We start from the raw sequence: 18,595 nt of genomic DNA, 5'->3' as shown, positions 1-18,595 counted from the left end.
ACACTTAAGGAGTGTGAGATGCAGAATTTCCCAGTGTTCTCTGCTAACAAAAATGGATGTTCAGGAAAGGAGATCTTGAATGCAACCCCATGTTTTCAACAAGAGAGCTCATCTTGTCCTCCGTAGCCTTTCCGTTCCAGTGCACATTTTCCTCATTTCCAGTAAAAGTCTCTCCCTTCACAGGGATACTCTTGTTCTCTCTCCTCCCTATTTCTTTGGGTTGAAGCCAGTGTAATTCTGCTTCATCCACGTTTCTGTGGTAAACAGTCACAATGCAAGAGACATTTCAGTATTAGGGCCAAGAAGGTTTTGTTGCTTTGCCTGGAACTCCAGGGTGAGGAAGACGAGTTGGAAATGGCATGTTCACAGATGCTAGTTGCCACCCTTTAATAAGCCCCTGACAGAGTGCAGAATCATTTCTCAGAGCCACGTTATCTGCATCTCTGTGAGGACAGTAAGATACTTCTGTGAACTCTGCACTTACAAGATATTCACTTGAGACTTGGTGAGGGGGATTTCCAGACCTATGCACATTAATCTGAGACCTCCCACCAAGAATAAGGCTACCAAAGTTCCCAAAATCCCCAGCAAGTAAGGAATTTCCCTAACTCTCTAAATCTGTCCTGATTAAAGATGTCTCAGTAAAATTAATGACAGTGCAGAACTATTGGGAATAAAGGCAGAGTAGCTCTGATGGCACATGCAAGAGCTTTATGACTTAGACTTTCTAAGTAGACTGTCTATACACTTCTGCTGGAGAGCAGGTACCACAAAATACTTGTAGAGCTTCATCTAAGGCTGAATGAACCAGTGCCTGACACTCAGCAGTTGTGGTGGTTTGGCACAGAGCACTTCTCTAGTCCTAGAGCATCCACAAGCATTGATCCCTCTCAAGCAACTGGAAAAATCAAACTGCAAAATCACCCTTTTTTTTTTTTTTTTAAAGACTGACATAGTCTTTCTGCCAGCTTGTTCAGAACAGATTACTTCTGTCTTTAGTAGAGGCTCCACTTGTGTATAATAGGTCTCATTATCTTTGAATTAGCCATTAGTATCATGAGTGGTGAACAGATATAAATATTAATACAAATAAATGTTACATGGAGGAGTCCGTTTCTCGAGAGCAGAATTCTTCTCCCTCTGGTGAGTAGTTGCTGCACTGTGCTGGAAAAAATCAACTTCTGGAAATAGTTTCAAGCACTGTAAGAATGTGCATACAGTGTAAGAAAACAGTAAGCAAAACCTTTCAGAATACTTGTGAAAATAATTATACTGCATGTCTGTGCTCTTTAGTAGCCCCTGCAGATTTTTTCAAGTGTCCTTTAGAAATAAAATAATTTTTTTTTAAATCATATTATCTCTTGTTTGGAAAGTATTTGCAGTTGCATTTCTTACGTGTGATCAAAAAGATTGATTTTTCAGGTAAGAAAAAATGTGATTTCTCAGTGAGAATATGGACAAGCAATTGTGGTTTTATCCAGAGCTCTATAATGCTGTTTTGCTATGAAGAAATTCATAATGCTTTTACTGTACTAGTCATTTGTTTTGTAAATGATCAAAAACTAAGATAATTTGGAGGAACAAATGCTGTTTAATTGCCTTGTTTTATAGCATTTCTTTTGATAAGTACTATTAAGACATGCCATTCAAAACTAATAATAGAAAGTACCTATCCTGAGAAACTAAAAAAATGAGGATAAAAAAGCAAACAAATCCGAAAAAGCCCATACTGCTGCTCTGAAGAGAAAAAAAATTTAAAAAAAAGAAAAGACCAAAGGAGAGTTTTAAAAACTCCCCAAAATAATGGCTGTGGAAGTTTGGTAATGAACTTATTCCCAGTTTCAATGAGCAGGTTGAGGAATCACTCAGAAATGTTTGAGAAGCAAACCAGCAGTTTTAAAATCCTTGAGCTTTAAAAGCATCTTTTCTAAAGTTTGCTGATCCAGAATGATCAGCATAAGTCCATATCTCTACCTGAAATGTATTAAGTCCCTTGTTCTTTCATTTCTGCTGTCCTTTTGAGGATTCATGCAAATGTCTGAAAGGTAGGTGTGCTTTGTGCTATATTAAATCACTCGTTCTTTTGGCAATGTTCACCTCCAAAGCTGAAATACAGTCAAAGAAACCTTGCAGCTCTGATACACTTGAGGTACTGCAAATTAATGCACTGTTTATATTACCTTAAAGCTTTATTTGGGACAGTGGAAGTTAGGTTTTTAAATGTGAATCATTTTAGTAATTCTAAAAATCTTCTTAGCTAATACATTCAAGATTAATTTATTCTGGGGGTAGAGGGGAAAACTCAAACCACATTCTGCCAAATGCCAGTTCTGAAAAAAATGTTTCCTTATTTTATTAAATTATTCTTAATTGTTCATTTATTGTAGTACCTCATTTGAACAGGTATGTTTTTCATGTCTAGAAGATCATGTTTATAACAGAACTATGTAAAACCATCTAGAAGGACAGCATGAAAATCAGGATCATTTTTATTTCTGGAATGATCCTTGATGTTATATCCCAGAGTTTGAAAATCTTCTGAAGTGAAAACTAACCTTCTGGTGCAAGAAAATCTCCTCTAAAAATAGAGTAAGCACTGGGCTGCAAGAGGTAGATTCATGTTTGGTTGTATTAACCACAGTAGATAAGACATTCCTGGGAAAAAGTGTCTGAATAGCAAAATATCCTCAAGTATGCAACTATTTTGTCATGACTAGAGAACCTTGCAGATATGCATAACTAAGGAAAGGTGCAATTTAAGCAAGGTTCAGAAAAAGAAGACTCTTACAAGATCAAATTTGTAATTTTCCTGTTCTTTTCTCATGTTTCAACAAATAACAGCTACAGAGAATCATTGGGAAGGAAGATGACTTGAAAGCAGCTGGAGACGAAACAGTACTTTGGGTATGAAACAGAGATACATTTTCCTTACAAAAACATTGTCATGTTCCCCATGAACTTTGTTATTTTTTCAGAGTTTTTAGGTAAGTATGTAAGCCTTAGTATTAGTGCTTTAATTAAATGAAAGGACATGATTTGTCAACTGCTTTCTAACTGGGGAAGAAAAATGTTTGTCATTTCTGAGCCCTCTGATGAAATGTATGCAATCAGTGTGTTTCATGACTGTGTTCTCACTTGGTTCTTAGGTTTCCATGAGCCTCTCTTTCAAAGTAACTCTCTTCTATTTATGAAAAACTCAGAAAAAACTCCATAGTGCCATATGAGAATAGAAGGTTTTCCAAACGGAAATCAACAGCTTAAGCTTACCCAAGTGCTGCTGTTGCAGTGATATCAGCTTATACTGAGTTTGTTTGAAATGTGGTTATTGTCACTGAGGTGACAAAGGCAAGGATTACTTAAGTCCAATTCCAGAAAGAGATGGCATAGATGCAGACCAGAAGAAACAATCCTAGAGTATGATCTCCCAGCTGGGAAAGAGGTTTCGCTGTTTGGTGGACCACTAGCAAATGGTAAATATATCTCATCAGTGAAAGGGACAGGTAAATTCCTGCTCTCTTCTGTTTTCCCCTGAATCCAGCCACCTACAACCTCCCTTCTTCTCAGGAAGAGTCTCTTCTTCAGTCTGTAGTCAGCACAGAAACAAGGTATTCTGTAGCCTGGGTGACATTGAGTGAAACTGAAAATAGAGATGGGGAATCCTGAGCATACTGAAAACACCTCAGAAGAAGCTGATGAACCATTTAACAGCCAATAGGACAAGCGAAAATGGGCTCAAGTTGCACCAGGGGAGGTTAGATTGGATATTAGGAAAAAATTTTAACTTACAGGATGGTCAAACACTGGAACAGGCTGCCCAGGGAAGTGGTGGAATCACCATCCCTGAAAGTGTTCAAAACACATGTGGGTGTGGTGCCTAGAGACATGGTTTAGTGATGGACTTGGCAGTACTGGATTAATGGTTGGACTCAATGATCTTAGAGATCTTTTCCACCCTAAATGATTCTATGATTCTAAGGAAGGGGAGAGTACAATTGCATTATTTCCATCTATTACTATTAGATGCTGCTTACATCAGCAACTTGCTTTCAGCTGTAAACTTTCAGTTTACTCTGGGCATGAGGCCGTGGCTGCTCATGTTGGAAGCATTCAGTAAGGAGTTTATACAGGGCTCTGCTTTGTGAATCACGCGTCAGCAGTTTCTACAGAGTTGCTCACGTTCTTTACTTTTTCACCTGCCTGAGGAAAAAGTGGAAGTGGCTATTGCTGACACCATTAAAATTTATTAGGCATAAACTGTCTTCTGATTCACAAAGGTTTTCCTCCCTCAGTGTGTATTCAATTCAGTTAAAAATTATTTGATTGACTAACAACCATCTCCTTTCTTGAATCTTTTCATCAGTCACCAGATTAAAATAGCTAGGATTAATAGGGTTGTCTGCTCCTCAAAACGTATTTCTATTGAGACTTAACTGCCATGACAGTGAAAGAAAAAGGATCTTTATTCTGCATGAATGCACAGCTGTAGTATAAAATTTCCAGAGAAACTTTGATACAGTTGGACAGATTAGTTATAAACACATAAGCTTATTGTGAGCTAATTAAATACCTGAGCCGGAATGTCTCTATTTTGTTTTTGTCTTGCTTCAAAATTTGTCTTCAGAGTTCTCCATTGAGAAAAATCTGAAGTTATTGCAACCAGAAAATGTTATTTAATACAGTTTCTTAGAAGATTATAAATGGAATTACAGTATGAAAGAAGAATTAAATAGCTTTGGGGAATACAGCTAACTTGAAATTACTCTGGTTTCTATATTTCTACTTGGCAAAATCCAAATTATCATATTTCTCCTAATTTTAATTTTCCTTCCTGTCTTGGTCTCTCACAAAAGAAATTGGTTATCTTTGTAAGCAGTGAATGTGACTATACAGTGTAGTTGGTGGATGTATTTTTACCCTTTATTTTTAATAATTACGGCAGTCATAGTATTGCTTTCAAGCAAAGCCAATGAAGCATAAAAATATGGGGCTTAAGTTGATTAAGTTTTTTGAAAGTTGAGATACTGCAACAGAATTTTGGTGTTTGGAATGGTTCTTTATTTTTACAACACCTTCTCAGTTCACTGGTTTTTCAGAGTAAACCCAGTCTCTGATACCAGATGGCAAATGTCACCAACCTAGGAAAATACAGTTTAAATGGTAGTCTGCAACTTTGTTTAACCAGGAGGTATATCCAGGTGTGTTCCCTGTACAGTGTGTAGACAAAGGTCCCAGTCATTTATTTACTGTATGGTAGTACCATTTAATACTTATCAAGTTACTATATGAGGAAAAGAAAAAGCAGCTTGCTGTTCTCCCAGGGTGCTTGTATCCCTGCCTTTTTTACTGAGACTTTGACTTACACACCTAAAATTCAAATTTTCACCACTTAGTAATGGCCCTTGAATGGGATTACAGTGGAATTGCTTATCCAGATACATGTATTTCAATTGAGGGCTTCTATTTTTCCAACATTGTAATTGATGCTGGAAGAAAAGCAAAAAAAAAATCTGCCCAGCCTTAACTGACCCCATCTTTAGCAAAAATGCTAAATTTTGCAGAGCAGGCAATCTCGTAGCAGAGGTGCACATGGTGAAGGAGAGCTGCAGAGAGACTTAAAAGACTGGAACCTGCTTCTTCCTAATCAGACTGGAGAAAATGATGCAGAAGTCAACAGAGGCAGTGACTGCCTCAGCTCAAACACCCTCCCCACAGGCCAAAGGAAATGCTCCATCTGGCATCCTGCAGAACTGTTCTTCATATGAAACATCCAGCTGAACATGTGACCACGGTTCATGGAAGAGGAGAGCCAAACTCCCTGCCTGGAGGTGGTCTAGATTACAGTAGGAAAGTGCATGAACTAGAAGATTTGGTTTATTTTGAAAAGGTGTTGCCCGGTGAACAGCACCTGTTGCTTTTGTGTTACTGCCCTGAGTTCCTTAAAAGGATACTCTAACAGTGTAAGGTGCTTTAGTGTTCTAGCCATGAAAACTGTGCCAAAGGGGGCAAATATCTACTGGACAGACCAGTTGTCTAGATCAGGGACTTTGCTCTCAGGCCCTTCAATTTAGATTAATGAGTTCTCAAGTACTTCCAATACCTCTAATTTAATGTGCTTTATGTAACTTATAAATTAGTTTTAGGTACTGTTAGAAAAGGAATGACAATACAGAGTGTTCTATATTTGTTCTTGAAATGAAATTAATGTTGGGAAATAGGTGCATTGTCTCATTTCCAGATGATTAAACATATACTTCTGCATTCCCTAGTGACTACATTTTCATGTAGTGAAAAGTGTGAAAAGTATGATTCGGGTTTTTTTAACATTTAACTAGTAGTTGGAAACACAGCTACTAATCTCTTTTAAACAGAAAACTTTTGAATTAAAATTGACTATATGCGGTGTACTTTTAGACTCACATTAATAATTTCCTATTATTCGTGTATCAGTTGTTTTAACCTGTCTACTTCTTGTTTTTTATATTTTTTTTCTGTGGGTCTAAACGAGGTAAATGGCATTAGCCATTCACACATTTGTCACTGCTTACCTGGTCAATACGAGGATTTACACTTGGACCTTCGGACATTGCAGAATTGTGGTGCATCTCCTCAGCCACAGGAACTGTGCAGGCGGTCTTAACTTGCTCATCTGCTCCCCTAGAATCTCTAACTGGTTTAAAGTCTTTTACCCAGTGCTTCAAAGTCTGCCTAGCTCAGTATAACTAAAGACTGCCTAAAACTGAGGGAAGGTGGCGGTTGGGAGCTATGCTCTTGTAGTGCAGCAGTACTCTGTAACAGGGGTGCTACACATCAAATTTTACAAGAATCTAGTCCAAGACTAAAATGAATATCCCTCCCCAAAGAGTCTGTCATTAATCTTGTAACCCCTCAGTTCAGATGGAATGCACATTTTTTCTTGACCTATCTTATCCAACATAAATATGTATGTTTGCTATCAGCAATTTAACATTAAATTCTGTTGGAAAGCTTTTCAATACTTTAAACCAAAAAGTGTGATGTTCCTGTGTGCTTTAAAGAAAGCTCTCCAGGCAGGCAAATACCCTAAAGAACCAAACTGACACCAAAATATTAGGCTATTCAAAAAGTGCTGGGTCATTTTTTACCTCATGGACAAGGAAGTTACTTTATTTTTCCATTTGATCTGATGACATCATAATCTCAAGAGAGAGAAAGAAACACGTCTGAACAGGGGCTGGCTGTCCCAGGAGTTGGTCACAGACCGCCTGCACCATTTTCAGCGCCGAGAGCAAGAGGGTTTGCACGTGCTGAGGATGGATGTGCTCCGCCTTTGAGGCCAAGTCTGCCTTGATCAAAAGAGTGGGTTTCATAGCACATCACGCCTCCCGAGGGGGTCCTCATTATGGAATCTCTTCTTTTTGTGTAAAGTAATATTTTTAAAGCATGCCACAACAGAGAAGCGAGGCCTGAGTTCTTGTGAGGAGCTGTCCCCAGCTGTGTGTAGGAGCTGCTTTTCCAGGCTGCCAGCAGGGCATCAGTCAGGCAGCCTTGGGCTTTGCAGTGCAACAGTGCCATTCCTTGACTGCTTGGCACAGTCGACCTGCTGACAGCAAGACAAGTTTCAACCTGTTTCTATTTGGGGCATAAAGTATCTCCTACAGCATCTACTCCCAGATTAGTTTTAGCCCCTTTGGGGTGGAAACCGTTTTTATTCTGCACCTCCTTATGAATTGATGCAGAACTGTGGTTGATGCACTGGTACCTGAGGATGTCCATGAAGTTACATGTTCTTTGTTACTAAAGGCCCTAAGTGTATAGCAGAGTGATTCCATGGCATTAGTTGTTATTAAAAAGCAATTAATCCTCCCAGTAATAGGAATTATGGGTGTTACTGGATGCTGTTTATTGTTTAGATGTTCTATCAAACTTCTCATATATTGTCTATTATACCATCTGTAGAATGAGCTGTGCACATTTTAGCCCTTCTGCATCAGACCTGAGGTATTCTTAAATCCTACCTAGTAAGATTATACATTGCAAAACATGAAGAAGCTTTAGTATGCATTTACGTTATGATGAAAGTTGATTCATCATAAAATACATCGTTTCATTCTGGAACCCACTTGAGCCTGGCTGGGCTTTGCCAAAAAGGCCTGCTTTTGGAAATCTGGCTCTCCTGGTCCCACTAGCTGGCCTATTTACAGTTCTTTTGTCTGACTGTAACTGTTAGGATAAACTTCATAATGGACACATCTTTTAAACCTTCTTACCAGAACTGAGTTGTAGGATATATCCCAGCATCTTGGAGACTCTCAAAATGACAGAAAGCTTGAATTCTCATGAGCAGTGTGCAAAGCTAGCCTGGGATAGAAGCCTGGCATGATGAATTGACTGAGCTAGCAGCTTAAAAACAAAGATTCCAGAGAAGTGGACTCAGAAAAATTTGCAAAGATATAGTCTTACCTTTGGAAAGATTAGGGACACCACTAGCAGACAGAAACTAAGATATTGTCCTCCTTGCCCAACCTCACTTCTCTGCCCATTCTTCCATCTACTCACTCTCCTTCTGTGTTAACTAAAAAACGTATTCAATCCAAAATACACATTATTTCTACAATATCTAGTGAAATAAGACATTGCACAGCAAATACCATCTCTCAGGAAGCAAGCAAGAGAACAAGAAGTGAATTGCAGATTTTAATCATGGTGAATGCTTTCCAGTCATGCCTCAGGCAAAATCTGCAAGGAAAGGTGGTAAGAATCTAGAGACAGTAAGTCTATTAACATTTCAGATGAGTTTTGAAAATCAGTTAGGTACATTATTCTGAAAATCCCATCTCACTGTGCGATAAGTTTCTTCTCAGTGGCACTTGTTGGTACTTGCTGCAGTATCAGGTCCTTAATGTCAAAAGCTCAGTGGGGAGCTACAGGATTAGGTAGGTCTTTGCCCATGACTCAGTGTTTGCAGCATCAGGCCTCTTATGTTAACAGCCTGTGTAATGTAATAAGGAAATAACTTGTGTTATCTGATCTTACTTAAAAAGGAATAATTGCATAATTCAGCAGTTCATGTTGCTTTTGAAAAGTGTAGGAGGCGTTAACATTACTCTAGGAAAATTAGCCTATGTTTGTAATATGTGCACACATGTTCATTAGTTCATAGACTTGTGTGGCATCAGATTGTGTGGTCTTTGGGATTCTTTGTCTGAACCAATGGACCCTGGAACATGTCTGAGTTCCCCAGTTGTGATACATGTCTCTGCCCCATCCTGTGCTTCTATCAAGATGAAACTCAGACTATTGTGATCCATCCTTTTTCCACTCTGTGCCTCAGCTTTCTGTAAAATGCACACATCAAAAGGGTTCTATGCTGCACCCTCCCAGGGCCTGAAGCACCCAGATACACCAGAATACAAACTTTCACTCCGTTTAGATAGTGATTCAAAGCTACCAGTCTGGTCTGCTTTACAGCTTGGGATTGGGTTACCATTTCATTCTCATTGCCAAGAGAGACATTCCAAGTGTAAGTTATTCTTTTACCCAAGCTCAGGAGGGCGAGGTGTTGGAAATATTAATAGAATTCTCATTATCTTCTAACAAAGATTTGTCATGTCGGTACTAATTCATACAGATCAGCAGCAAAAGCTCCTAATGGTTCTGTGGACAAAAAGGAATTATGTACTAACATGTACTTTAATTTAATAGCATTAACTTTAGGAAAAGCAATTTTTTGAAATTTTACCCTTAAGGTGTAGTCTCTGTGGTCTCCTATTGCATTTTATGCTTTAAAGAAATGTACTGTTTTGTAGTTTTAAAATATATTTAACTCTCACTAACATAGTGATTGGACATCTGCCAACTTCACTGTGGAATTTCAACTGATAAAGAAGGTAGTCAGCAAGTAGGTGCATATTTGTTATAAATCCAGGGATAGGCTTTGTCATCTTAGATAAGATGAGGTAGGTATTGTTTGTATGCCTTTTTCTATCTTGTAACTAGAGAAATATGAATAGAAGAAAAGAGCTTTTTCAGTCACAGACTCAGTTTTGAAAAGGTTGTTTTAAACCTCATTTTTCAGTTTGTTTTCAGTACAACACTGATTATAATATGGAGTAATTAAATTAGAAGCATTAAATTGTGGAATCATGAATTCAGTTTATAAAATTACATCAGCAAATTTATTTCTTGCATTTTTCAAGTGTCCTTTAAACATGTAAGCAAAACCCACAAAAAGCAGATTAGAATCTAGCTGCAGTGAGGGATATGTGGATTCTTCTCTGTTTCTTCTTAGAAAACTTTGCATTCTGATATAAATAGTTTGGGTTTGAATTTCAAATAAGCATACATGAATTTTTGACTTTTGGCTTTCAAAAAAGCATATACCAATGTTTATGCATCAGTCTTCACAGTAATCTGAAGTGTTTAAACTTCAGAAGGATGGATCTTGGGGGTATTTAAATATTCTTTGCCTGCAATTAAATGATAAAAGTTCAGTAAGTACAGCTTGCATATGGCTTGAAAAGTGTTTTTTTCTAGGTTCACTCATACATAACTCATATCAGTGGCATCTGGTGAACTGTAGCTTGTAGTAGAAATGAGGAATGTTACTGCTTTAACTATAAAATAACTGTGTCATGTATGCAGTAAGCATGAAACATGGAGGACTAATGGGACTTGTTATTGATGATGCTGAAAGCTAAATAATCATTAGTGTTAAATCTTATGAATAGACTCTTGTCTTTCATCTTACCTCTTCAACCAGATAAAAGACACAGAGTCTATTTGGATGTCATAAGAATAGTTTGCTGAAATCCCTACAGACTTTAAAAAAAATTCTCTCTTCATGTTTCTTAGTGTTTTGTTGTGTTCAAAGAAATGCCAGTATGCTAGTGCTGAAAGAAGAATAGAGCAGAAATATCCAGCATTATGTGTGGGTTTAGGCTTGTTAAAGATTGAGTTGAAACAGTGTGTATCACTTCTCTGCAGAAATTCCTTCTTGGGATTTTAAAAACATTTTTAAAAGTCACTAACGCTGAAAATTTCCAAGAAGCCTGGTAAGACAATATTATAATAGAGTGTTGTCAGTGTTTGTATTTTCCTAGCTCCATTTATTAGACTACCATGAATGTTTTTAAATGGCTGTAACATGTTAGAAATACCTAACTAAAAACTTCCTTACAGATATTAACTTTATTTAAGCCTTCTATTCACCTAAGAATAAAGGTTCTTAAAGATTTAACTTGCAACCTTCTCCATTTTGATAATAAAATGCACTGATGGTGGTTGGAAATTGTTCTTATCTTTCATACAGAGTATTTAGAAGTGTATTTGTAATACACTATTAGCAGTTGATGTGGAAGAGTTGTTTAACTCTGAGATGCTGTGCAATAGCTTTGGGAACAGTAGTTAAATTTCAAGTATCTCTTGTGAAATTCTAGTTCAAATAAATATTTTTAGATTCATGGTGAGTATTAATGGTCATGCAGTGCATAACAATCATATAGTTCTTTTGTTTTATAGGAAACAGAACTGGACAGCTGTGGTGTTAATACCATGTTGCTGGTACATTTCTTTGGAAAACAAGGAAAGGAAAAACTTCGCTTTTCCGAGTTTTTCAGGTATTTTTTCAGCTGGGCAAGCCTAACAGGAACCAGTCTTGTTCCTACCCCCCGTGCTTTGTACCAACACTGGCATTAATCTGACCTCACACTGAGTTGATTCAGAAAGTTAAGCAATGAAGTGGAGATTATTCATGATTTTGCATGATTGAATTCCCCATTTAGCTCCTAGAGTCTGCTGTCTGCAGGAGCTGAGCACTGTGATAACTCCAAGCAGCAGTGGGCTGGGAGGGTTGGGACTCCCATTCTTAGCAGCTGTGTGGTGGTGTACTTTAAAACAATGTGATTCATGAGTATTTTTTGTGACCAAATCACAAAAGAAGTTATTTCTAATCAATTAAAAAATATTTTCTGAGCTGAGATACCTCCTTCCCCATTAGAGCTGTCATGGTAAGCTACAGGCAACTTCTCCACTTGCTTCAAATTCCAATTTCTGTTGAAACTTTCCCTGTGCCTTTTCCTTTACCCTTTGAACTACTTCTGCAATAGGACTATGCAGATACCTGTCTGAATCTTGACAGACATCTTGTAGCATGGCATCAAGAGAAGATTATCTACATCAGTATTACCTTTTCTACAAAAATAATCAATCATTTACAGACTGCAAAAATAGATTAATGTGTTTTACTTCAGTTTGTATTCAGAAGTGGAGAATGTGTGGCAGTGCTCTTAAAAATGAATGTTTTTGCAATCAGTAGACTAAAAAGTGTTTGGCTCCAGTGGCTCTGGTGCATACCAGTCTTCAAATAAACAACCTTTCCCTTTTGAAGACCTCAGCCGAATAGGAATCTAAGTGAGTAAAATAAGTTTAAGATGTCTCCAGCTCCCTTTTCTATAAATACCATAGATCCTCTCAATGAAACAAAAGGCAGAGAGCACCAGTAAAAGGCTGTGTTTGCATATACAGTGTAAACTGAAAAGCCTCAGGTTTTAGATAAAATCCTACATTGACCGAATGAGGCATGACATTGATGAAACTATGTACCTTGTACATTCAGAACGCATAGGTTAAAGACCTTTGCCTGCCACACAGATAGAGGCCTGTAATCAAAATCAAACTCCCACATCTTGCTCTTAAAATTTGTGGGATAAGTGTAAGGTTTAATGCAGGTAATTTTTCAACAATGGCAGTTACGTTTCATAGGGCTGGAATGTGCCTCTTTATCACTGCGTAGACACTCCATCTCAGCTGCAGCGTGACAGTGGAGTTTATTTAACACGCAGAAAGGTGAATAAAAGGATCGCTGTCTTTTTAACCTCTGTGAGGATATCACCTTTCACATGATTTTATTTGCTAGTAAATCAAGCACATCATTTCTGGGTTCCTATTGTTCAGAGAAAATGTGATTTCTATCTGATGGCCTCTCATAACACTTTACCTTATGTGGGAAGCTATTGTTGGCTGTTTGATCAAAGTGCCACACTGTTTTTGCAAGAAATGACTGATGAGCTGTACAGACATAGATCATTGTCAAAAGCTGAAAATAATGATGGTAAATGCTTTTATCATTTTCCAAGTTCTTGCCTAGAAAGCTTTTCCATTGATCAGTGTAGTACCTAGTAGAAAGTAGAAGTGATTAAGTTTGATTAGGACACACTAAAACTTGTCACATTAGTTAAATACACAGATATTGCTGTGCTGCAGAGTCCTTAAAAACTACTAAAAAAAAAAAACCAAAACCACTAAAAAAAAAACCCTACACAAAAAATACAAAAAGAACCCCCTCCCCCAAAAAACAGGAATACTTTCATTGTGAAATTTCACTGTACTTACATGGGAATTCTGAAAGCTGAGACCACTGTTCTCATCTCATCACTTACATATATTTTCCTCATGCTCCCTCTTTTCAGTTTGTGTGGCATTAGAAAATCCATTTGTAAGTGTGCAACCATCTGTAACTACATGTACACCAGCCTTGTCAAAGCCTTTTAGCCCACAGTCCAAACATTTTAAAAATGTCAGACAGCCACAGTCGATATACCAGGGCAATTAATTTGCCCTCTTCTTCTTTCTTTGCATTCAGATGGCACAAAGAAAATGGAAACTGTCTACATCTCTTGCATCTCTTGGAGCAATGAGGCTGTTGTAAACCAGTTCTTGTGTCTCCCTTCCTACTGCCCTGACCACAGGAGGCACACTTAGGATAGGGAGGGAAAATGGTTAGGTGCTTGCTGGTGCTTGCTCCTTAGGAAATCACAGGTGTTCATACACACACGGACAATCCTCAGGCATTTTTTTCGTCAAATGTAAAGGTACTTTCAGAGATCTTCAGGCTCCTTAAGGTAGGACTCAGGGAACACATGTTCAGCTCCAGACTACTAGATTAGTTCTTATTAGTTGTATTGTCCTTAACATAAGGACAATATAGTAATTATTAATAAGAATTTACAATTTCAAAGGCGAGAGCTTGCCCTGGCAAATGTTAGGAAATTTAAATTTCTGGAGTATGTTTATGTATATCACTACTAAAGGTGTGGCCTCTTAGTCAAATACAGCTGGAGCAGTATTTTCCTGTAACATTTTAAGAAAATGTAGAAGAATATTCAGTAAGCCTAAAATCATGTACCAGAGAAAGGGAGATTTAATACAGGAAGCCGACTTTCTTCTCAGAAGATCTGAACAAGTTTCTGTTTCACATGACCACCACTCAGTTTTACACCTCAGTAATCTTTCATCTTCTAATACCAGATCCTATCGTAGAGAATGGCCCCAGAATTCAAGGCTTTTTTGTTCTTTTGTATGGATTTCTCCTGGTTCTTAATACAGAAATAACTTTTGGTCTTTTCCTTCCAAAAAACAAATTTAACTTGTGCTTTAATGTCCAGCTATATCATATGTACTATCTTTTATTCTGAGTAGGAAACTATTTCGTTTTCTAGGTATAGGAAATATTTCTTCCTGACAGACACTGGGGGTTTTTCCCCCTGAAAAACGTCCCTTACTGATCTTGTTTAAGTATGTCTAATCCTGAATAAAAGAGGAGACAGTATTTCACTCCCTAAACAGTTTACGACTGCTGTGATTTTTTTCTGTAATCTGTCCCCAAGCAAGCTTAAATCTGTCACAGTCTCCTTGATGGAAAAAAAAAGTGCAGAGAGTATGGAAAGGATATTCAAAAAAACTCACTGATTGTTGTTTTTTTTCCTGGGATGTCTTACAAAAAAAGTACTTCCCAGTATAGTTAAATAATGGGCATCTTTTAACTGTATGAGGAAAATTAACATTTCAAATCCAGTTTATGGCATTTTCTTACCTGATTTCTTGCTTCCAAACTTTTCATCAGTTAATGGAATTTTGTACCAGAAATATTGTTTAATTACGGTTCTTTTTTTATTTCTGCTTTAGATTGAAGGTCACAAATGGTATAACCATACACAGATCATGCCTTTTCCCTACCTATCCTGTTTCTTTCTTTCAGTATTTTGAATTTCTTGATACATTTTATTTGAAACCTTTCATTTAAGAAGCCAGAATGATCCAGGCTGGACCCCACTGCTAGTGCTGACATTTTTGGGGGGCTGTGGTGTGTGTGTGCCAGTGCATGGATGCAGGATCTCTTTCAGGTAACATTGTCAGCCAGCAATCTGTGCTTCTGCTGTGATGACAGTTTGTACATTTTCAGTGATTTCCATCTGGGAATTTGGAATTGCTTTGCAGAAATAGAGTGTGATTGCCTCCTTACTTGTCTCTGTTCCTACACTTTTATCTATGTGTGTTCATATAGAGAGAATCCTAATACACACAGAGATTACATCAAGTACAGCCAAGATCAGGCAGTGAGGAAGTAGAGAACAGGAACAATCTGGCTTCATGATATTCCTATCATAACTCAATCTGAGTATTTCCCAAATACTTAGTAAAGAGGTTGAGAAAAATATTTTTCTTTATTTCCTGTAAGCTTAGCAAAAGAATAGCTTGGTTAGTTTCTACAGAACACTTATAAATGCAAGTGAGTTGTTTGGTTTGGTTGGTTTGGAAATGTTAAGGATAGTAAATCAAAGAGGGTTTTGCCTGCAATTCTGAAAATTGAGAGATCAATTAACTGCCTTAACACTTGCAAACCTGAATTTACAAGCATAGATCTAAATGTTCTCTAAAGGTTAATGGTCAAGCCTTTGTTAGATTTTCTATATTCTGATTTGAAAGTCAGATTGCAAAAAGGCAACTCAAAGCTGGTTTGCCACAGTCTTTTGGTGCAGAGAGGGTTATCAATTCTTCAAAAGGACTTTGGTGTCCAAAGAGGAGCCAAAGCATGGTACAAATGCTGGGGTGGTATATCCATCACTAACTTTGCTGTTAGATTTCCTTCCTAAAAATCAGTGTGACAGGAACTGGTCAGTTCTGCATTAAGAATGTTAAAGCTCTGCACAGACAGTTCAGGTCAAGAGGCAGAAAAAAAACTTTCCCTAACATTTCCTTTAATGTTTCAATCTACTACTTTGTGTGCCATAAAGAATACAATGCTAGCGCTTCTCCACTTGGAGAGGGAATAGCTGCATTCCTGAGGTCTCCACTCTCTTATTCATTTTCATTTCTATTTGTGGTGGATTAACACTATTAAAGCTGAGTTGCCAAAAGCCTTGAGAGACTCCCTCTTTCTAAAGTAGAGCACATTAGAAAATGAGGGATAAATCCTGATAAGGTTTCTGGATGCTGTTGTAACACGATAACGAATTTGGCCATTGGCCTTCAACGTGGGTGTTTTAGAGAGTGTGGATAAAGTGGGCCGTCTTAAGGAAAGTGCTCTCTTTTCCTAGCCTTTTCCTCATCTTATAAATTTATGGTTTACCTCTCCTTTTTGTTACTTGGAAACTTGGAGCTTTCTTTTATTTTCAAGCTACTATAGCATAAGAGTATTCCCAGTGTAATTATTTTTTAGTTGTAGAGCACATCAGAATCCTGTTCCTGTACTTGAATTCTGACTCCCTACAAAGTCCCCAGCCAAGATCCCACTGACTTTGGGAGAGTAGGAATTTCATTCCTGTGCTTGTTTTTTCTAATATATGGATCCATTTTGAGGACTTTGCAGCTGAAACTCATTGCACTGTGATCCAGAAGATACAAAAGGAAGTATCCCTAGTGGTGTCTTGACATTTATGTATCAAGTTTTACTTCCTAACCAGAAAGTTATTTTTAATAACTTTTAATAACTTTCACTTAAAAAAACCTCATTAGGATTTTTAACTCTCACATCTGGGAATAAGAGTGACCTAGAATGCTGATGCGATGATTCATAGTATTTTAATTATTGTAATACAGGAAGCTATCACATAAAATTTAAATTGCACATTTCAGCTACTGCTCCAAGTAGCAGTTGATACAGCAGGAAATCTTCCCACTCTGGCTTGCCAGGAGCAAGCCTACAAGTTAAAATGAACTTCAATTAGAAGAGGGTGCAGAAGCACGAACACGCTGAAAATGCCACAGCCAAACCTTTCACTGTTTGCTGTGGCTTTGCTGCCCCTTTCAGCAGGCTGATGTGTGCAGCTTGGTGGTCTCCTTCCTCATCATGTTGAAATGATTGATCTTTCAGCTTTCCTGCCTTTATTGGGTGTGGCTAGAGGGCAGGTCACCAAGGCTTTTCTGCTTAAGGAAATGCAATATTCAGAAAAAGTGGAAGAATCTGTTTCTATGTCGTCGCTTGTGGCTAGCGACCAGTAAAGCAAATGACTGAGAGCTTGCCCCCAAGATAAGTAGCTCAGGTCTCAAGACCTTAAGTCTGTTGCAAAATATGTCCACCTTCCATAGATAAAAATCCAAGAAAACAAAACACATGTTATCTCATTTCCCTGCACCCAAGTTCTAGGCATATTTCTTTAAGTGACCTCATTTTCAGCAACTTCTTCTCCTCCAGACCAGATGTTACATGGGTTAGAAACTACAGTCAAAGATACTGTTCTGCAGTCTTGGCTGTGACTTCCAGCCAAGTACAAGCCACACATCCCAGATACCATCTTCTCCTTGCCTGTGATAGCCGCTCTCAAAATGCAGCCAAGTGGCCCTAGTCAGTCTCTGCTGGGCTGACTCCATGCCTGGTCTACATGCCAGGTCCATGCTGTTCTTCTCCCTCTGCTCCTCGACCTCCTTTCCCAAGACCTGAGGACACTCTTGGGGGCTGTGGGTGCGGCAGGGCTGCTTGTGCCGGCCCATGGAGCCAGTCTCCCTGGCACACACTGGCTGTGGTGCTGGCCAGAGGCAGCGGTCTCCTCATGAGTTACAAAGACAGGAGCTGGGCCTGAAAACAGAAGAGTGGTTTGCAAGCTGTGCAAGGCAGCTCTCACTGCTCTGCGAGACAAGGAGCTGCCCGGTCACACTGGTTGCACTAACTGGTCCTTTGGTGTTTCATCCACTTCTGAGAGGTAGAGTGGGGGAATTGAAAATGTGTCAAGTCTTAAGGTGGACTGTGGAGGTAGTGTTAGGCTATATTGTGGGATCCCCTTTACTAGACCAGAAAAAGGCACATATAAAATGTGACAGCATTTTGTACCCCTCCTCAGTATTACCCTAATTCAGCCCTAGCCTAAAACATGAATTCACTTCCACTATCACGCTTTTATTTACCTGCATGTCCTGAGCTGTGAAGCATTTGTTGGCCCTTTATTTGCATGTGCAGCTCTACCTGTTAGAGGAAAAAATGCAAGAGAGAGCTTATGCTGGAACAGCAGTCTTCAGCTAAGCCCTTACAGACTTCACGGAGCTTTGAGCTACTAATTGTCCAAGTGATCTCATTAAAGAACTAAAGATAGCTGTGTGGACTCAAATGCCATAATTTCAAGGGAAAGAATTCAAACCCAGTGAGGCCATGCAAACACTGATGAGCAAATGAGCCTCTGTTGATACTGGCTACATAGACCTTTAGCTGTTCTCTTCTCCAACTAATTGCTTTGTCCCAGTATGGGAGTACTTCGTTCCCTCCTGTCAATAATTTTTGCAACTCAATAAAGCAGGGTTCTTCTGAAATACTGAAGGCATTCTGGCAAGCACCACTGGTTCTAGCCTT

The 18,595-nt window shown here is 38.4% G+C and overlaps 1 protein-coding gene across 1 annotated transcript in view; it reads left to right on the top strand.

The window, feature by feature from the left end:
* The window catches only part of MICU2 (mitochondrial calcium uptake 2), a 140,343-nt gene that overhangs the window by 113,559 nt on the left and 8,189 nt on the right, over positions 1-18,595 (top strand). The window contains exons 7-8 of the mRNA XM_039565227.1: positions 2,842-2,904; positions 11,497-11,594. Coding sequence (XP_039421161.1) covers positions 2,842-2,904; positions 11,497-11,594 — 161 coding nt within the window. The remainder of the gene's footprint in view (positions 1-2,841; positions 2,905-11,496; positions 11,595-18,595) is intronic.

This window comes from Corvus cornix, chromosome 1 (assembly GCF_000738735.6).
Source record: "Corvus cornix cornix isolate S_Up_H32 chromosome 1, ASM73873v5, whole genome shotgun sequence".
In the NCBI taxonomy this organism is placed as follows: Eukaryota; Metazoa; Chordata; class Aves; order Passeriformes; family Corvidae; genus Corvus; species Corvus cornix.
Note: the sequence above shows the minus strand (reverse complement) of the source record. Positions and strands in the feature narration are given on the sequence as shown.